The following is a 19,536-nucleotide window of genomic DNA, read 5'->3' as shown; positions in this document are numbered from 1 at the left end:
AATAGAGATAGCGGATATGGTTCGGTCCCCCTATTTGGCAAAATGAGAATTGTCAAAATTACACGTAATTATTTAGGGTACCAAAAAGGCGGGATGATATAATAGGACATTTATTTCTTATTATCTCTAAAAATAATATGATTTTTAAAATCATTATTAAATTTTAAATAAATAACAATTTTAAAAGTTATATCATATTTAGAATATAATAATAAAATAAAAATCCTACTCTTTTTTTTTATATATAAATAAAAATCCTACTTATATCATTACTTTAGCATTTATCTAAATCAAAGGACCTTGGTGATGGGTTTAGATTCGCGGTGGTCAAACTGTGCGGACGTACCAAGAGAGGTGTCAGACGAACAAAGCATGCGCTTTGTAACGGTCCAACTTTAACCATTTGGTTCAGTTCACAAAAAACACGAGACGCTTCTTCTCCTCTACACCGACTACACGGCAAAGAAAAGTGCAACGTCATTGGTGAACGGCGAGGATGAGTAATTCTAATAGGAGGTTAAACGTTTATTAAATGTTTATTAAAAAATAAGGTGACTTTTAAAATTATTATTTGGTCAATTACATGCTCAATAATAATTTTAAAAGTCACATCATTTTTTAATAGACACTTAATGAACTTGTAGAATTACTCGATCAAAATATATATAACCATAAGAAAAATGATTTTTGCACATTACTTGTATATTTTTTGTACATCACTTTTTTAAATCAACCATTAGATTTATAGGACTCACAAGAATTCACATGTAAATCCTACAAATTTAATAATTAATTTAAAAAAAAAAAATTGTACAAAAAATATACAAGTCCCTAACCATAATTGGACATGCTGTAAAACGTCGGAGTTGGATTTCTCATGATTATGCACAGCCATCATCACCGACTTGGTGCCCAATAGAGGAAAAGTCATAAAGATGGTTTAGAAGCTGGCCCATAGGCCTGTTTACATAAAATTTTGCTGTAAGCAGGCCTAATGAAGATAAAATGATTGGCTTATATGGCAATTCTATTTAGTAGATTTTCGTATGAAATTAATATTTAATTTGTGTTAATTTAATATTAATTTTTATTATTATATTATTTAATTGTATGACACCCATGGGATGATGGTGGTGGCACGCTCTTAAATTTCTATAACCCCCCAAAAAAAAAGTCACGCTGGTTCATTTGACAAAAAAAAACTTTTAGAATTGAAAAAGAAAAAAGAAAAAAAGAAGAATCATGATAACAGGGTGATAAACCATTTGTAATGTATAATTTTTTCTTTATTCATAAACAAAAAAATAGTAGGAAAAAAAATAAGAGAAAAGCGTGACATATTGAATCAATTATGAGAAGGACAAGCTATAGCTTAAAAGTAATACTATAAATTATATTTTTATTTATAATTATTCTATAATGTTAATATGACAGTTTTAATCTATTCTTTTTTTTTTAACAAAAACAAATTTAAGGGTTGGTTATAACTATCACATCTGTATTGTGTGATAAAAATGTTGTTTATAACATTATTTTAAAATTTAAATATAAAAAAAAAAATTTATTTGACAAGATAATTTAAAAGACATATTATGAGTACAGTTCCTTGTCACAAATTTTCACTTCCAAACGAGAGAAGGGAAAAAATATATATCCTACAAAAACAAGCATACTAAGTACTAACCTCTAGATTGTATTCTATCCTTTGTTCATCCAAAGCATCCTTCCTATTCCTCTTTAGTTAAATAACGGAAAACTCTTAGGGGTGGCAAAACCGGGTTGCACCTAAACCTGAATACTACATGTTTATGATTATGAGGTGGGTAACCCAATACAACACGATTGACCAATTTAGCTAACGATTTTGAAGGGTTGACATAACCTTTTTGACCCAATTTGAGTTATACATATTATAATTTTTCACTAGTACAAAGACCAATTTGCTACAAAATGAATAAAGAACCTAAAGGGATGCAGCAAGGTTGTTCATGGCTACAACCTTGGCTTTGAAAGTATATTCATAAGAGAATCAAGTTATGGCCAACCAGTCCATAGCTTTTAATTTGCTTACCGAAAAATCAATCCATGGGTTTTAAATTGCTTTCATGGCTTTTAAAAATATATTCACGTCTCTTGTTTAACACGTTCATAAACGTGTCATAAACTGGTTGATCCGTGTATGACTTGGACTCGTTTAACTTACACCCAAGCCCTATAACTTCGTGTCGGATTTACGGGTCGTGTCAAAAAACTGCCAAACTTAAGAAAACGACACTTATTCTTTTAAATTTACATTCAAATTATAATGTTTTCCAAACTTTACAAAGCTTTAATTTACCTCATAAACTAGTTATTCCTTTCATTTGGCCCCCCTCTCCTAGAAACTTATATTAAATCCGACATAAAATAGATAAATGTCCACTCTACTCCTATTATTTATATGAAAATACAATTATGCTGTTAGATTAACAAAAAAAAAAAAAACCACTGCCCATGGGTCTCCTCCTATGGTGGTTTTTTTTTTTTTTATAAAAAAAAAAAAAAAAAAAAAAAAAAGAAGGAAAAGAAAAAGAAAAAAGAAAAATGTTATACAGGGGTATTATTGTCATTTAAAAAAAATTAAATTTAACAGAAAATTTTAATGGATATGGCTAAATGAAAGAGCTACTTAGTTTAGAAGGGGTCAATTGCAACATTTTAAAGTATTGAGAGACATTACAATATTTTTTTTTTTTTTTTTTTTTGACATGTTCACACAAGAGGAAGGAGATTCGAACTAACGACCTCCGCTTCATAAAGCGTGATTCTCTGCTAATTGAGTTACTCCTCGGAGACAAAGAGACATTACAATTTGGGTAAAAGTTTGAGTGGGGATAAATATAATTTCCCTTAAATCATTTAGAGGACAATATTTGTTTGGGAGTTTTTCCTTAATATTTTTACCCAAATTAAAGGCATAGATAGGCACATATATCACTCTCTTCCTTTCCAATCCAATCACCTATTATTTATTTATTGTTTGTCTCACGTAATTAAACAAATTCGGATCTTTTTCATTTAAAGTGAAATATAAATAGAAATGAATCCTATATTAAATTTTTCATATCTAATAATGTATATATTATAACATAATGAATATATTATCATATTATTTTAAAAAAATAATAATAATTTAACAATTTTTAAATGACGTGGCCATAATGATTGATTGAGCAAGTCATAATTGATAAAATTTCCATGAATGAATAATATTATTGTCCGACTGTCCGAGTTGTTATTGCCTTTTTTAATCAATATTCAAATGGTAATTAACATGTGCATATGGACAGCAGCAGTTGCTCCTGTATCCTAGTGACAAGATTGACGGTGCCTATAAAGAAAGAAAAAACAAGCTATGTGCTTTAAGAGCATTCCCCATATGATGATGCAAATTTTTATCTGTTTTAGATAATTAAAACTCACTTTTTGTTTGTTTAGGTAACTACTTTCAAAACTATCATCGATTATCTAGATTTTTATCTATTTTATTAAAATAATCATTTTTAATTTTTTCTTTTCTTTTCTTCTCTTTTTTTCTTCTGATGGTTCCATCTCCACGCATCTTCTGCACTCATAAAAAATAATTTTTTTCTTCTTCTGGATGGTTCCATTTCCACGCTACCACTCATCATCTGCATTCATAAAAGGAATATATATATTTTTTTTTTCCTTCTGGATGATTCCGCCCAAACCATCTTCTCCCTCCTCTCCCCTTGGGCGTCCTCCTCCACAGCATCTCCACCGCCGATCGCCTCTCCCTTGTCAAATACCCAAATCAAGCCCTTCTCTCATCAACTCCAACCCATCATCTCCTTTTCCCACAAACATACAAAGAGAAACTCACACCCAAACGCATCGTCGTCTTCCGTTTGAGCAAGAGCTCAGTTTTGTGCCGAAGTTTGATTCCCTCGAACAAGGACGTGTAGCAGCCCGACAATCCGGTAGTTGTCACTGTCGAGATCTCCAACCCCCGAGCTCGCCTGTACTTCCTGGAGAGACTGAAGGGGCAAGCGGAAGAAAGTGAAAGAAATTGACGAGAAAGATGAAGAAAGTGAGAGAAACAACAATAAAATATTGAGTAGATCTGTGAACAATTGCACTGTTCACAAATCTCCACCGACGCCATAATAGATTTGGTATAGAGAAGCCGATGGAGGAGGCTTTTTGTGGTTTTGTTATGTATTTTAGATTTATAGTGGCTTTTACATAAGCCACTGTGAATGCTCTAAGAGAAATGACACGGCTTCTTCTAGTGTTATTTAGAGGTTTTTCTATGCTGATATGATATATTATTTTTAATAAATAAAAAATTGAGCTTAATTTATAGACACTATAAGAAGTTATAAGTTATAACATTTCTCGTGGTTTAATTATATGTTTGTCTCGTTTGAATTAGCATATACTATGTTAAATGCTTTTAATTCTAGTTGATATTGTTAAAGTATTAATTAAGTTAATAAATTTATTTTTTTTCTATCAGTTTAAGCTTTTAGGATAAGTGGTGATTTAACATGGTATCAGAGCCAAATATCTTATGTTTGAACATTTACTCCATCATTTACCCAATTTTAATTAAATATTTCATACATTGGGCCTCATCTATTAAAATGTAGTTTGAGCCCCCATGTAAAAGGATGTGTGAAAGTATTAATTAAATTTACATATTCCTATTAGCTTTTAAGCTTTTAGAATAAATGATGATTTAATACATATACTTGTTTCACATGAATTGATTTAGGGTTTGTTTAGGTTTGTGATTTTAAAAAATGTTATTTAAAAATATACGATTTGAAAACGTGATTTTTAAAAAACAGCTAAGCGTTTGACAAAATTACAGTTTTACCTTTAAAATTATTGCGTTCTCAATAAAGTATCTGCTTGCTTGCGATTTAAAAACATTAATTTTTTTTATGTTTTTAAATCACAATTTTTTTTTTTTAAAAAAAACGGGAGCTGAAACTTCCATTGAAAACAAGCCCAAAGGCGAACAAGTAGCCCGAAAGCTACAAATACACGCTCGTAGGCCCATGATAGTGAATAGAGATACAGAATCCCTAATCACTAAGCTAAGAACAAATCTAACTTAAAGCAGCTACTTAAGCAACAAACTAAAATTACATGAACATACAATTGGGTCATCTCTTTACACTGAAGTACAACCCAACTAAAATGAGAGGACCTAGTCTAGCTTACAAGCCACCTAAAATGCCAAAGTAATTTACAGCCTATTACAAAGGTAAGCTATGAACAGAGACAATAACGTGCAAAAGAAAAATACAAGAAGCTGCCAGAAAACCACAAAACAACTAGTGTCGGGAATCGTTGTCATCGGAACCGGCACGTGCTTGCCGAAGCAGGCCCGTGCCGTCTGCAGAAGCCCTCTAGCAGCAGACGACATCCAGAACCACTGATCTCCACCAACCACCACCGGAAACGACAAGCTGTGGCCCTCATGCGCTAGTTGCGGGAGAAAACTCCATGTTGCGTGCTGGCCACGTGCCGAGAAGGAGGCACCACCACTATTGTGGCTTGACACAACCAGACTGGAAGAAGCTGGCGACCACCATGGAAGAGCACGTGTGAAGAGAAAACCAGTCAAATGCCACAAATCTAGCTTCAAAGATATCCCCAAATTTTGCACGACCAGACAAAACCTTCGCCGGAGACACACCATGAACGACCACTCCTTTCAACCAACTGCTAGTGTAGCTTCTACCAGAAATCCCCAAAAAGGAAAGAAAAAATTCCACAGCTCTAAAAGTTAGGAGAAATAACAACTACCACCGGTACAAGTCAGGGAAAATAAAACTCCACAGTCCTAAAAGGTAAGAGACATCTAGCCTCCACTAGTTTACACTAGGGAGGGCCAAAAAACCACCATAGCCTTAGAAAGGTTAGGAGGAGAGGAGGGTGGCTCCCTCTGGCACAAAGATGCTTAAAACTCTAGCGCTCTATTTTTCTCAAATCACAATTTTTTAGAAACGCAATTCTAAACTATCTATTTTTTATGATTTCATTTAAATTGTATTTTTTATCTACAAAATCGTAATATCAAACTTACCCTTAGATTTATAAATAATTTATTTTCAAGTCTACATAGTTTCGACATGTCTTGGAGCTCACACATACCTTGTGTAGCCAATGGCATGGAATTAATTAATTTTAATAATTAAGAAACGTAGGGACAAACTAGTAAAAAGATATCATCCATCAGACTCTACCCCAGTAGTAATCAAACAAACCGAGATGTGGTTGAACGCGCGCATGTTCGTATATATGGTTGTACGTACCCATACATGTGGTTTCCCACTTCCCTCGCCCACTTTTCACTGCATTTGGATTCTCCAGAGTTTGAGGGGTAAAATTATCCATATAAATATCAAAGGTCAATTTTATTTCTCAAATAAAATGAATTGGATCATCTCCCGTTCATTTCTTCGTCCCTTCTCACTTGTATGTCTTAAAAATTACTTTTGAATTTTAAATAAATTATTACTAAATTTTGAATCTAATCGAGCACTTAATAGACATGGATCCATGTATGCATTTAACGATATTTCGAACATTTGAGGACATACACCATTTTCATAAGTAATGTTAGAAATTATTTTGTTTTATCACACAATTCTAATGTAGTAGTCTTAACTAACCTTTAAATCAGACATTTAAAAAAAAAAATTAAAAAATAATGAAGACCGTCAAATAAAAAAATTCACACAACAAGTTTTGCATATTCCGCTGAATGAAACAACAGCGAAGTTGAAGTTGAAACCAAATATATCAATGCAATTTGAAAAAGAGATGCTTTTGATCATTTGATGGTCCAATCCAAGATATACCCAAAGCAATGGTACTTGTTGCTAGAAAATTTGATGTTGGATGTAAATCACGTGCCTTTCAAGAGTCAAAACAACAACAATCAATATGTCCCCCCCGCTGGCCGCTACCATTGGCACTCCATGTGGTGCCCTTAGAGCATACTTATATGCCATATTTAATATTTAATAGCGCTACAAAACAAAGAAAAAAAGAAAAAAAAACAAAAGAAAAGAAAGCTCTAATCACAAACAAACGTCAAATCGCCAACCTGTATCTTAGACCCAGTCTTTGGATTAATCAACCGTTAACGCACAATTACATAATAATCCGACGGCTACGATCGATTTGATGGGTGAGGTAATCATAATAAACCCTTTCCTTCCCCAACTTAATTAATCCAGTAATCCTTGTCAAATGATAAGGCATCATTTCAAAACCTTCATTTCATTGTCTCGTGTTGGAGCGTCAGTTCAAAATCTGAAAAATCTTTTCAAAAATCAAATACATTTATTTACACCTAAAAAATGCTAAAAAGGAAACACAATCACAAAAACCTTTAACCAGATTGAAACGACGATGATCAAGCAGTGGCACTTCCGATAATTCACAAGCAAACCGCGGGCATTTCGCCAGCCCGGCCCCCTCCCCTACCCCATCACATGCAGCAAATATCCCGTCCCTGCCGGCCCAGGTCGGGTTCTTTTACCATAAGCGGCGTCGTCTCGTGTTGACTCGCCGGTTAGAAATCCCCCCCCCCCCCTCTCTCTCTCCCTCTCTTATAAGTCCGCCAATTTCACAGAGTGGGACTGTGAAATAGACTGAGAGGCGACGCATTTTCTTCGCTGTTTGGCCGATCATTCTTCTCCGCTCTCTGGTACTCTCTCTCTACACACACTCATATATTACGTATATTTTGTTTTGAACGTCGAATCAATTTGGAAAAATGGTGGAACTGGATTGAAATGTCTAGTGTTAATGAGAAAATTCGCGATCCTGATGTAGTGCGGGGTGAGATCTTTGTTGTGTACTTTTTGTTGTTTGCAATTTGCTTATTGGAGCGTCAGATCTTCGTTAGCTTTGGTTTTATTCACTCTGTTTGTGTTTGGGTCTACTAAATGTGATTGCTGTGTGAAATTTGTGATTATCTGTATCTGTTTCTTTTAATTTGAACTGTTTTTTGTCAGGGGATTGGGGATTTGTTTGGGAGTGAGTGTTGCAAGGAAGAGAATCTTGCATTGCAGTTTTTAGGTTGGTTGATTTAGTTCTGGTATGTATATTTAGGGATTAGCGAATGCTTGTGAACTCGTTCGGTTACTTTGGTTACTCATATATTCATTTAGTTGAGCATTATGCTCCTAGAATTGAAATGCGATTCTGAGGTTTTCAATATGTTATTGTTGACACTTACATAAGTAAAGGGAATATGTTTCTCTAAGAGTTTTTTGAATCAATGAAAGATAAATTTGATTATGGAGGAGCTCTCAGATTATTCCCTCGGTGATTAATTTGCTATTCTATAGTAATGCTAGAGGGGATGGCTTTTAGCATGTGCTTTAAGATATGGTGGTGAAGTTTGAAATGAATGCTGTAGTGCTAAAGATATTAGGTTTGAAGTCGCATGAAAAAGATGGATGATCTAAGACTATATCTTTAAAGGAAGTGAAGTCAAGAAGACCTAGGAAATTCTGAAGTTTGCTCAGAGGAGTGTAAAGTTATAAGTGGAGCCAAATGGCAAGGATACGAGGTAGCTAGATAGCAACACAAACTATGAGGTTATTAGATGCATAATGTTTGCAATTTCTTACTGAAAAATGCATGTGCTGCTTGTTGAGATCCTTATAGGAATCAAATTGTTTGTATTGTTTGATGTCCGTAGCTAAAGTAATTACTGGCACCGATGCAGGCAGGAAAGGCTCTACGCTCATATTGTGATTAAGTTGAGTTGCAAAGTGGATCCAAGACATGGCTAAATAATCTGTTGGCAATATGTTTATGCCTGGGAATATTTTAGACCCTTAGAAAGGCACTGCTATAATCTTTACATGTAAAGTTGACATGAAAAAAATGCTTCAGCAATTATCAAAGCCCCTGGATTTTGTTTATGCTGTGTGATTGTTGGAAATTATGATGGGACAATGCTTGGAAAACTTACTTCTCAGTAAATGGGTTTATCTTTTAGGATATGAAACGAGGGCGAATGTATGAATCTTCTCATATGCTCAAATCTGGTTTTAATTATATTATTATGTTTCTCCATTCCAATATGATCATAATGAGCATATTGACAAATTATGCTGTCTTGTTATTGTCTTAGGATTGCTTATGATGAAAGGATTTTTTTTTTACTTTTTCCCAGACTTCTAGCCAGAAAGTGATGTCAGAGACAGCTCTTCGAGATCTCAATACAATACCTGGATCTGAGAAGAAGAATGAGAGCTCCAGTAAAGGGAATATTACTAAACCTTACGTTGGAAATGCTAATGAAAATCTTGAAGAATGCCAAAAGAAAGACTCTGCCTCCTTGGTTTCACCTCAAATTAATGGTAATGAGACCGCTAAATCTGGAGTAGAGACTGGAAATTCAGAAGTAGAATACATTGAATCTGAGAACTTGAATGATTTAGAAGATGTTGATACAAGTCTTAAGGTATTATTTTTCTTCTTCTTTTTCCACTTGTTAAGGGTAGTGACATTGCTTATATTTTCCTCATATGGTGTTTGGTTTAAACTTTTCTTCTTGGATGATCATGCATGGCCATTCTAATATTTGGAGGTCAACTCTTTCTATGATGTGCATATAATGCTTTTTTTTAAATTTTTTTTTTTTTCAGACACTCTTAGCTGGACTTGAATCTAAAGATTGGATTCTGGTGTGTGACGCACTCAATAACGTACGCCGACTATCAATATTTCACAAGGAAGCAATGCTTGATATGCTGTAAGTCCGAAATTCTTATTGGATTATCTGATTGAAAGAAATATAGCATTATAGCTTGTCCAATAGAGATATTGTTAATTAATGCGTTTCAAGATACTGTTTGTTTGACAATTTTATTTATGTCCGTCATAATATTGGTGAATAGGGGAGATGTGATTTCGCTGGTGGTGAAGTCCCTGAAGAATCCTAGAAGTGCTGTTTGCAAAACTGCAATTATGACATCTGCAGACATTTTCAGTGCATATAATGATCACATAATTGATTCATTGGACCCTCTGGTAACTTATGTTTCTTATATGCTATTGCCATGACTGGTTGCTTTGTAGGAAATTCTCGTAGCATTTACATGCAAATTTATTTCTTACTTGTTTTTTCCATTGTGATCAAATGTGATGGGTGCAGCTAGTACAGCTTCTTCTCAAGTCTTCACAAGACAAAAGATTTGTGTGCGAGGCAGCTGAGAGAGCTTTAGTAGCAATGACTAATTGGGTTTCCCCTGTTCTGTTATTACCAAAATTGCAACCATATCTTAAGAACAAGAATCCTCGAATTCGAGCGAAGGCATCGATGTTCTTTTGTCGAAGTGTTCCACGACTGGTAAGAAAAAGATAATAGGCATCCTTATTTGCTTATCTGTGTTTTTAGGAATATTTCTTCTCTATTTTCTAATAGTAGTTTCCCATTTTATGTTTCCTTAGCTATAAAAATCATTCCAATTTAGGTTTCTTGTTTATATAGTCATTTACTTTGTTTCATATCTTTTGTAATATTTCTCTGGTTCTTGAGAATCTGAGAAAAGAAAGAGAATGCGATATGCTTAGGAAGGAAGTTTTCTTGAGCCTTTTTCCCTTTTTGAGGGGGAAAAGTGGGATTTACAAAAACACTGTAAAAAATTTGTATTTGCCAGTGTTGTTATTACCCCTAAAGTTGCTAATATCGTTTTTCAGACATCTGATTGAACTGTAGATGATTTTCTTATGTGGTTTATGCAAATAGTTATCTCTTTGTTGTGATTTCAGAAATACAAATTAATGTGAAAATCCTATGAAGATCCTTTGAGTACTCCATGTTGAGATATAGATTCACTATTTACTTTGTAACAGCTCTTACTTATCCAAAAAAAAAAACTATTTACTTTGTAACAGCTGCTGCTTGTTTCCTGCTATGCTTTTGATGTAATAACCTTATTTTGTGTGCCCGGCATTATGGATGTCTTTAAGAACCATTTCGTGCTTTGGTTTTGAGTCTAGTCTTGTCGTGTCGCCTTTCTGCTATGTTGACTCCATAAACCTTCCACTGGCCTTTGAAAAACCAGTCCTAGGGTTTGAAATATTAATCCGTATGGCTGTCACAATTAGATCCGTCTCCCCTTCCCCTCTGATTATCCATGTACATGTATACATTTGTTTGCATGTTTACGAACATTTATTTTCCTGCCAAGCATTTCTGGATTTTGACTCTCTCTCTCTCTCTCTCTCTCTGGTGACTTCCTATTTGCCCCAATTACCCTATGTTTACCTGTTTTATCTATACATACGAGTGCAATTCTAATTCTACATGCCTTTTTTTTTTTTTAATCTCCCCATTTCTTTAAATCAAATTTTTTCTGAGTTAAGGAAAAAAGAAAATTGTATGTCACATCCGTCTAACACCTTTATTCATTTTAGTTGCTTGGTTTTTGAAATTTACTTTTGAAGAATTATTATAAGCTGTATTTCTAAGGCATCTATCTCTTTCTTGGTGACTAATAGTGTCATCAAACTCTCAGTATACTTTTTATTCCCTTGATGTTGTTTTGATCATTCTTTTTGGTAAGAGATCTCTGATTGTCTTTTTTCCAGCATATAGAAGGACTGTTATATGGCTGTCTTCTGTTATTTTGTAAATTTGATGAGGCCTAATATGAAACAATCCAGAAAAGGGAGGAAAAAAATTGTGGAAAATACTATTGGCTACAATGTATCTTGCTCTAGGTATTAGTGCTTTGACTGCATGGTGCGTTCTGGCTTGGGTTTTCTTGGACAGGAAAGGTTTTACTTACATTAGGTTTGAGGTGGTGTTCTTATTCTGATTATGCATATCTTTTGAACTTTTAAAGAATTATATTGCAGAATAAATCATCAGTGGACGTGGTGTATCCTATTCTCACTTGATGCCAACTATATGTGTATTTATACTTTCCTAATATGCTTGTCTTTCTTATGTCAACAGGGTGTTGAGGGCATAAAAGCGTATGGTATTGACAAATTGATCCAAACAGCTGCACCCCAGCTCAGCGACCAACTTCCAGAGTCCCGGGAGGCTGCTCGAACCCTTCTTCTGGAGCTGCAAACTGTATACGAGAAATTTCATGACCTCATACCAGAAGCTGTGTCAGATCATCCAGACACGGGCTCTTGGGAGAACTTTTGTCAGTCAAAACTCTCTCCTTTAAGTGCACAAGCTGTCCTTCGTGTGACTAATATTGCTCGGGAGGGTCTCGTATTGGGTTCCTGATACAGGTTAATATAGAACACATATGATGAGATTTAGTGAGTACTATCCTCATTTACCAACATATATGAGCTTCGGGAAACCTACCCCACAATTGCAGTTTCCTTGCTTTGATTTGCTTTACTGTCCTCTTTTGTAAATGCTGTGAACCATTGAGATGTTTGGAATTGCGGTTGAAGCTTTTGTAGTTGAGCAGGAACTTTTATGATAATTCCCGTATACGGTTTACTGCTAGCCACCATTTCCTCAATTCTGGATGTGTGCTAGGCACTAGAAAGTTACACTGCATTTTTTATGCTTTTGCAAGCCTAATTTAGAAGCATATTTCCACGTTCATGATTGATATAATTTTTTGTTTTTGGTTTTTCTCTGGATGTAACATCGAGAAGTGGATAGGTTTTCCGTGTCCTTTTCCTTTTTATTTTTTATTTTTTTTGGTGGTGGTGGGGTATTGGGGTTGCTAAAGTAATTTTGGGGGTGAGAAATACTACATATACTCGTAAGTGCTTACTTTCTGACGTAAAAATTATATGTACTTTCATTTATTATTTCTTTAAACGGTGATTTTACTTCCATGTCAAAGTGCGAGTATTTGGGAGTATGTGTAGACATGAGCTGGATTCCTTGACCTCTAAACTTCAACTCTTTATATACGTAATCTTTGAGATGGCATAGACTTCTACAAGAAAGAAAATAAATCATGCAATGGGGTTACCTATTAAGAGTGTTCGATACTGTAAGTAATATACTCCGTTTGGTTGCAGGATATGTAAGAGCTGAAAATACTATGGGGGAGGCTTATTATGTTTCTGAGATTACTTTTTTGATTGGTTGAATGCTTTGAACAGACTCGGACAAAAAGAATGAAGAATAATGCTTTGAGCAGATTTCATTTCTTCTTTTTGGACTTGTTTGGACCTTAATTTCAAATTTTAAGATCATAGTTTATGGGGTTTCCTTTTACATGCTCCCTATGTATTTAAGATGTAACCTTTTTCTTTTTATGAGAAAAAGAAGAAGATTATTCTGAGAAAACTTGTTGCTTTATTAGACTCTTCCAACCAAAATAACATCACAACTACTAACATAATGCTCCAACCACCACTCCCATAATATATTATCTATTACAGAAGGGTCAATATGGGGATTGTAAACTTTCTTTTTATGGATAACTTCACAAAAATGTATTGAATTATACGCTGTTTTGAGATAAGAGTATTGAACTAGCAAATGTCTCAAATTGGGGTATTTAAGTTTTCAAACGTCTCACTTAAGGTACTCTGTTAGGATTTGCTGTTAAATCTTAATGGAATACCCAAAATACCCTTATTTTTTTAGAATAAAGAAAAAGAAAAAAAAAATGCTAGAATCTAGGTGTTTGTTAGAATTTAGCGGAATTTGAAAAAATAACCATGCTTGAATCTTTGAAAAATTTTATAATTTTTTTTTAAAAAATAAACACAAGGGTGTTTTGAAAATATTTGCAAGATTTAACAGTAAATTCTAACGGAGTATCTTTAAGTGAGATGTTTAGAAACTTGAATATCCAAATTTAAAACGTTTGCTAGTTTAGTACCTTTATCTCAAAACAACGTATAATTCGATACATTTTTATAAAGTTATCATTCTTTTTAATTTCATTTTAGATTAAGGGTGTGTTTGGAATTGCGATTTCGTAGAGAAAAAATGCGATTTTAAACCAAATTGCAGAAAATAAACCGTTTGGAAACGCAGAAAAGTGCTTATTCAAATCGCAAGTAATATAGTGTTTTTTTGAAAACGCAGTATTTTAAAAGGCTAACCTGCGATTTTAAAGGTCAAACTGCGATTTGTCAAATGCTTAATTGCGTTTTTAAAAATTATTTTTTTCAAATCGCACATTTCAAATCTCACTTTTTAAAATTACAAATTCAAACGGACCTAATCCTTAAACTCATATATTTTATACTATTGCTTTGAATAATATTTTCAATATTGGCAGCTGAGCAAAGAGTTACTTGAATCGAGGAAAAGAAAAAGTGAAGACGAAAAACGTGTAACTTCTCGTGATTTAGAAAGCTTTCGTGTTGTGTTGATGCCTGATTGAGGATCGTGAATATCTGGAAGGTTATCTACCACATATATATATATATATATATATATATATAAGATGAATAAAGTAAAGATCAGAGTTGTCTTTTGAGTTTTGACGAGTGTTTATGGCTGTCTTATTTGTTAATATGCCAAAACCGTATAAAGTAAACACAAGAAAGCGGGTGAAACCATACATACACATTTATTTCTTCTGCCAAGAACATAAAGAGAAAAGGTCTTCAACTTTTGCAGAGCAATGGTACTTCCTATCTTTCAAAGGTCCGTTTGGGTTTGCTTCAATTCATTATTGTTGGAGATCAGTGATCACACTTTTTCAAAATTATTATATGATGGTGAGTTTAAAAAATTTAAAAAATAATAATAATAAAAAAAATAAAAGAGAAAATAAATTATTTCTCTTATAGTTGTGGGGGTAGTGTTGATTGTTGGGTTAACAGTTCCCGCGCCCCAAAAAATCAAAAGAATAATTAAAGAAAATGCAACGTGTGTTTTGGAGAGTATTTTTTTGTTTTTTATGCTAAATTTCTTTTGATATAATGTAAAGATAAAGACAAAAAGGGTTTTTATATTTTATAGTGTTTTGTATTTGAGATGTTTGTTGATACATTTGTAAAAGAAAACAAAAGACAAATAGTAAAGACAGTTTCGTGTGATGTTTTTGCCTCAACTTGCAAACGTTGGTTCTTTTCCTACCCACTCCATGGTAGAGATTAAGACCAAGACCTACTAGAGCATTAAATATCTTTCATACCCAACACATTTTAGGCATGAATGAATGAACCACTCCACCTGCTTCTAATTGCTATCTTATAATTTTCTCCTCCATGCATCCTTCAAGTTAACATTTCTTATCATTTAATTTTCAGCTTGAATTCTGAGTTTTAAGGAAACTAAGAAACATAGAGGTTGGCAATGGTTTCTGCTTTTGAAGGAAGCTCGGTGGCAAAAGATACTGGGATTTTCTTCAATAGGTTTTAAGAGAAGTCTTCAGAAAGATTGTGATGAGTGATAAAGTTTTGGCTGCGGCAACAAAGGTTATGTTAATGACAATTATCCTATCTGTGATACTGTTGTTTGGGGGAATTGTTGTCCTGGTCCTAATACATATTTGTATTGTTGGAAGGGTCTTTAGAAGAGGATTCTCTAATGGAACTATGGTTGAGAGGGGCCGAACTGGAGGCACAAGCATGTCTAGGGATGACTTAGACAAGCTTCCTTGCTATGACTACATAGCCAAAGAAGAGAGAAGCAGCCCAGTGGATTGCGCAGTTTGCTTGGAGAACTTCAAGATGGGTGATAAGTGTAGATTGTTGCCCATATGCAGGCACAGTTTTCATGCCCAGTGTGTGGATGAATGGCTTTTGAAGACACCCATCTGCCCAATTTGTCGAACCAGTGCTGAATCTTGGAAGCGCGGTTCGGTTTCAGGGGAAGGGAGCAGCAATTTCAGTGATCTCAGCGTTGAGTTGAGAGGGAGCCAAACAACAGGAAGCAGCTACCTCAGTGATATTAGGATTGAGTTGACAGAGAGCCCGATAATAGAAAGTAGCTGTGAGAGTGATATTGGGATAGAGCTCAGAGAAAACCAGATAGTGGGAAGCACCCATTTGAATGATTCTGGAGTTGAATCGGGAGAGAGCCAAGCAAATACAGATGGGAATCAGCCGAGTTCTGACCCCTCTCCTTTGCATCAGTATGCTTCGCAGCCTGATTGATGTATAATATTTTATTATTATTATTATTCAAATATGGGAAAGGGGTTATCGGGAATCAAACAACCATAAAAGGGCAAGCATCTCAACAATATATAGCCCAAATGGAAAAGGCAGCATAGACACAAGCACAAACAATAGACAATGAGTTCATGTATGATTGCTTGTATACTTTGACGGATTCATTTATGAGTTATGATCAAGATGTGTTACTTTCCCTTTTTGTTTTTAGAAAATTTTTTTTTTTTGTTTGTAAATATGTTTTTAGAATTTGAGTACACCTCTTTGCTTGTTTGGTAGATTTTTTAGTTGATGGGTGCTTGTTTCCTTTTATTCAGCTGTGATTGCAGCATTTGATTGGTTCGTTTCAGCTTATGTGGGTGACAACCTGTTTGCAAAATGGAAGATTTTGACGTGTGTACCCGATACGAGCTTAACACAAAATTAGCGAATTAAGGTTGGAACACCTGACGTGTGTAATAAAATTGATTGGATTAAGGTTAACCTATTATACTCAAGCCTCGACACAACCTAAGCTTTACATAAGACATTTATGTTTTATATTTTTGACACAACCTGTAAACTCGTCACAAAATTAGTGTGTAAAGGTTGAGGGATCTGATTTGTTTAATTAGATGAGTTAAGTTAGAATTTACCTATATAATCTTATACATACACAACTCTGAACCCGATATGCAAATACAAATTACCACCCTTACTTGAAGCAAGTTTTATTTTAGAGTAATTTTATATACCACATTATTGTCCTGCTATATTAACGTGGTATTGTTAATTTATTTTTAACACGAACAAATCTATATATATATTGACGTGGCACTGTCAAAAGAGTGATACTGGTTGGGTACAAAATGATGATCGAAGGCCCACATTTGAGCAGGAAAACATCTTTTCATGTGTAAATGGAGAAGGCCAAGTTAGACTCGGACCTTAAAGAAAGTCCATCAATAACAAAAAGAAGGAACATCTCAGGATCGACTTTTTCAGATTCAAGGAAAATTCTAGACACAAACCCTTCCACAACTTGTTTTGGCACGTGTTAATATATGTGATTGAAGCTACGTCGTTCATTAAGAAAAAATGTTAACACCCTCTAATTATATACTGACACATGTCAATGACATATCATTACTCTTATCAAATTATGGCTAATTCAGTGAATGGGCCTCAATCTAGCCCATTTATTGGACCTCTAATTGCAATATATGCAATGGGCTTCCAATAAAAAAAAATGTGAAACATTTGATCAGGTGTATGGGCCTGTACTGCATATTTGGATTGGGCTTTGAGATTAAAATAAAATAAAGAGGAACAATGTTTCAATATGAAACGTGGTCAAAGACTCAAAGCATGAGTAATTTTAAATGTCTTTTTTTTTTTTTTTTTTGTGTTCTTTCTGTCTCATTTTAAAAATGAAATAACTTTTAAAATTATAATTAGATTAAAATTTAATAGTAATTTAACACAAATCAAATAGTAATTTAAAAGCTAATTACATTATTTTTAGAGGGATACAAGAAAAACTTTTAGCATTACTCGAGTAGAAGACGTGAGAATTCCTTGGTTCCAAATACTAGAAATAGTCATAGCAGAAGACATACAAATCACGGACATAATGGATTGGAAAATGCTTGAGGTGCTTTTATTACAATTTTTCTTACAAACTGGTGTGACTGCATGCAGTTGTGAAATGATTAAGAATGTATGATTGATAAGTCAATTATTAATTAATTAATTAATTAAATTGATAAATAATTTTTTTTAGTTAGTTATTTCTCTAATTATATACTACCACATCATTTTGTAAGGGAACTTATATTAAAAGTTAAAGTGAATGGATTTTTATGTCTAAAATTAGGGAGACAAAGATGATATGATAGGCTCTTGAAATTTCAATTGGACCATTTGGGAAGAAAAATGTTTTGTTGCCAAGAAATGTGAATTGAAATGGTTAATAATCTAGCACTCTTCTAAGGACCAAGGTTAGCTGCCAATAACCTTCTAGTTCTTGGCCCATAAAAATAGGCAACGATAAATAATGATAAAGTTTTCCTTTAAATTGGGTTGGAATAAATTTATTTAATTTAATTTATTAAACTGACATGTATTTTTTGAGCATGCAATTCTCAATGCATGTCAAAATCACATGTTTTCTTAAAAATGTATGTAAGAGTTACGTGTCAGTTTAATATATATACTAAGAACACTAGTATCAGCTTCTCTTAAATATTCTTTAATTTTAGGAAACCACTTTACATTTTACTTTCACATTCAAATAAACTTTAATTCACATAAGCTTAATTTATCTTTTTCCTATAGTCTATACCATTTAAATATTATGTCAATACAATGTTAGGAGAAAGAGAGAAAGAGAAAAGAAAGAAAAGTTAAAACTTTTGTTTTAAAAATAAAAATAAATAAAATTAGGATAAGGGAAGCTAAAGTCCTATACCCAAGATCCTTTGGCTTTTCCTTGGTTTAGGAAACACCAAGAGAGTTTGCTCTACAACATATAAATTTTTATAAAATTTTCTCACATTTAAAGAAAATCATGAAATTTAAAGAGTCTTTGAGAGAGAAAAGTTAAAACCATTATACAACATAATTTCATGAAGAAATTTGTCCCATAAAAATTATGGGCAGGAAAAAAAATGCAAAAAAATGCAAAAAAAAAAAGAAGGTGAATCACAAAGAATGCCCTGCTTGTCGTCTGTCGATACGTTTTCATGGAGGCGCAGCCATGCAGGACCAAAATAAAAAGTAAAACAATAATTGAACACAAAAGGCCAAACTTGGAGACTACTTTCTCAAGTACTTTCTGAAAGTTTCCAAACTATATCCCACGTTGGCATTAAGGTGATCCGTACGTATCAGGCGCCTTTGGTTCGGGATGACATATATATATATATATATATATATATATATATATATATATATATATATATACACGGAAAATGATAATTTTACAACACCACCACGACAATTGTACAATACTCCCTCACATGGGGGTAGGTCCTACACATGGGGGTAGGTCCTACACACTGGGCCTCAATTCTCTATATATACACCGTGTAGGATTCAAACAAGGATAAATATATTTTAGCCTCTAAACTACTATTTTTTCTTTGGATGACCCTCCAACTACCAATGTTTAGATTCTGGCTTCCCAAACTATCACTTTCTGGTTTTTTAGCCCCATCCGTCCATTTATACCTTCAATTCTAAACAGAAATTCGAAAATACCCATCCTACACTTTAAAATTTCCACGGTTAAAGGATAGGTATTTTCGAGTTTTTAGCCAATTTCTATTAGAATTGACGGCATAAATAGACGGATGGGATCAAAAAATCAAAAAGTGGTAGTTTGGAGGGCCAAAATCTAAGCATTGGTAGTTTGGAGGGCCATCCAGAAAAAGAGTGGTA

The 19,536-nt window shown here is 33.8% G+C and overlaps 2 protein-coding genes across 4 annotated transcripts; both read left to right on the top strand.

The window, feature by feature from the left end:
• The first annotated feature begins 7,331 nt into the window (after positions 1 to 7,331).
• LOC133859820 (uncharacterized) lies at positions 7,332 to 12,523 on the top strand. 3 transcript variants are annotated; one of them, XM_062295365.1, is made up of 6 exons: positions 7,332 to 7,732; positions 9,215 to 9,505; positions 9,690 to 9,796; positions 9,942 to 10,074; positions 10,199 to 10,393; positions 12,008 to 12,523. In XM_062295365.1, the coding sequence occupies exons 2-6, from the start codon at positions 9,233 to 9,235 to the stop codon at positions 12,290 to 12,292; spliced, it is 993 nt and encodes a 330-aa protein (XP_062151349.1). In that variant the 5' UTR covers positions 7,332 to 7,732; positions 9,215 to 9,232; the 3' UTR covers positions 12,293 to 12,523. The 3 variants fall into 3 exon arrangements, with proteins under 3 accessions (XP_062151349.1, XP_062151351.1, XP_062151350.1); XM_062295367.1 differs by lacking the exon at positions 7,332 to 7,732 and adding an exon at positions 8,070 to 8,106; XM_062295366.1 differs by lacking the exon at positions 7,332 to 7,732 and adding an exon at positions 8,105 to 8,125.
• A 2,606-nt stretch (positions 12,524 to 15,129) lies between these two features.
• LOC133861155 (RING-H2 finger protein ATL56-like) lies at positions 15,130 to 16,394 on the top strand. Its single transcript, XM_062296874.1, has one exon. The coding sequence runs from the start codon at positions 15,385 to 15,387 to the stop codon at positions 16,096 to 16,098; it is 714 nt and encodes a 237-aa protein (XP_062152858.1). The 5' UTR covers positions 15,130 to 15,384; the 3' UTR covers positions 16,099 to 16,394.
• Positions 16,395 to 19,536: the final 3,142 nt, after the last annotated feature.

The sequence above is a fragment of the Alnus glutinosa genome, chromosome 2 (genome assembly GCF_958979055.1).
Source record: "Alnus glutinosa chromosome 2, dhAlnGlut1.1, whole genome shotgun sequence".
Classification (NCBI taxonomy): Eukaryota; Viridiplantae; Streptophyta; class Magnoliopsida; order Fagales; family Betulaceae; genus Alnus; species Alnus glutinosa.
This window is presented reverse-complemented; position numbering and strand designations above follow the sequence as displayed.

Coding starts and splice junctions, on each gene's coding strand:
- LOC133859820 (XM_062295365.1), top strand. CDS start 9,233: ATGTCAGAGACAGCTCTTCGAGATCTCAATACAATACCTGGATCTGAG. Junction 9,506..9,689: donor ATGTTGATACAAGTCTTAAG/GTATTATTTTTC, acceptor TTTTTTTTTCAG/ACACTCTTAGCTGGACTTGA. Junction 9,797..9,941: donor GAAGCAATGCTTGATATGCT/GTAAGTCCGAAA, acceptor ATTGGTGAATAG/GGGAGATGTGATTTCGCTGG.
- LOC133861155 (XM_062296874.1), top strand. CDS start 15,385: ATGAGTGATAAAGTTTTGGCTGCGGCAACAAAGGTTATGTTAATGACA.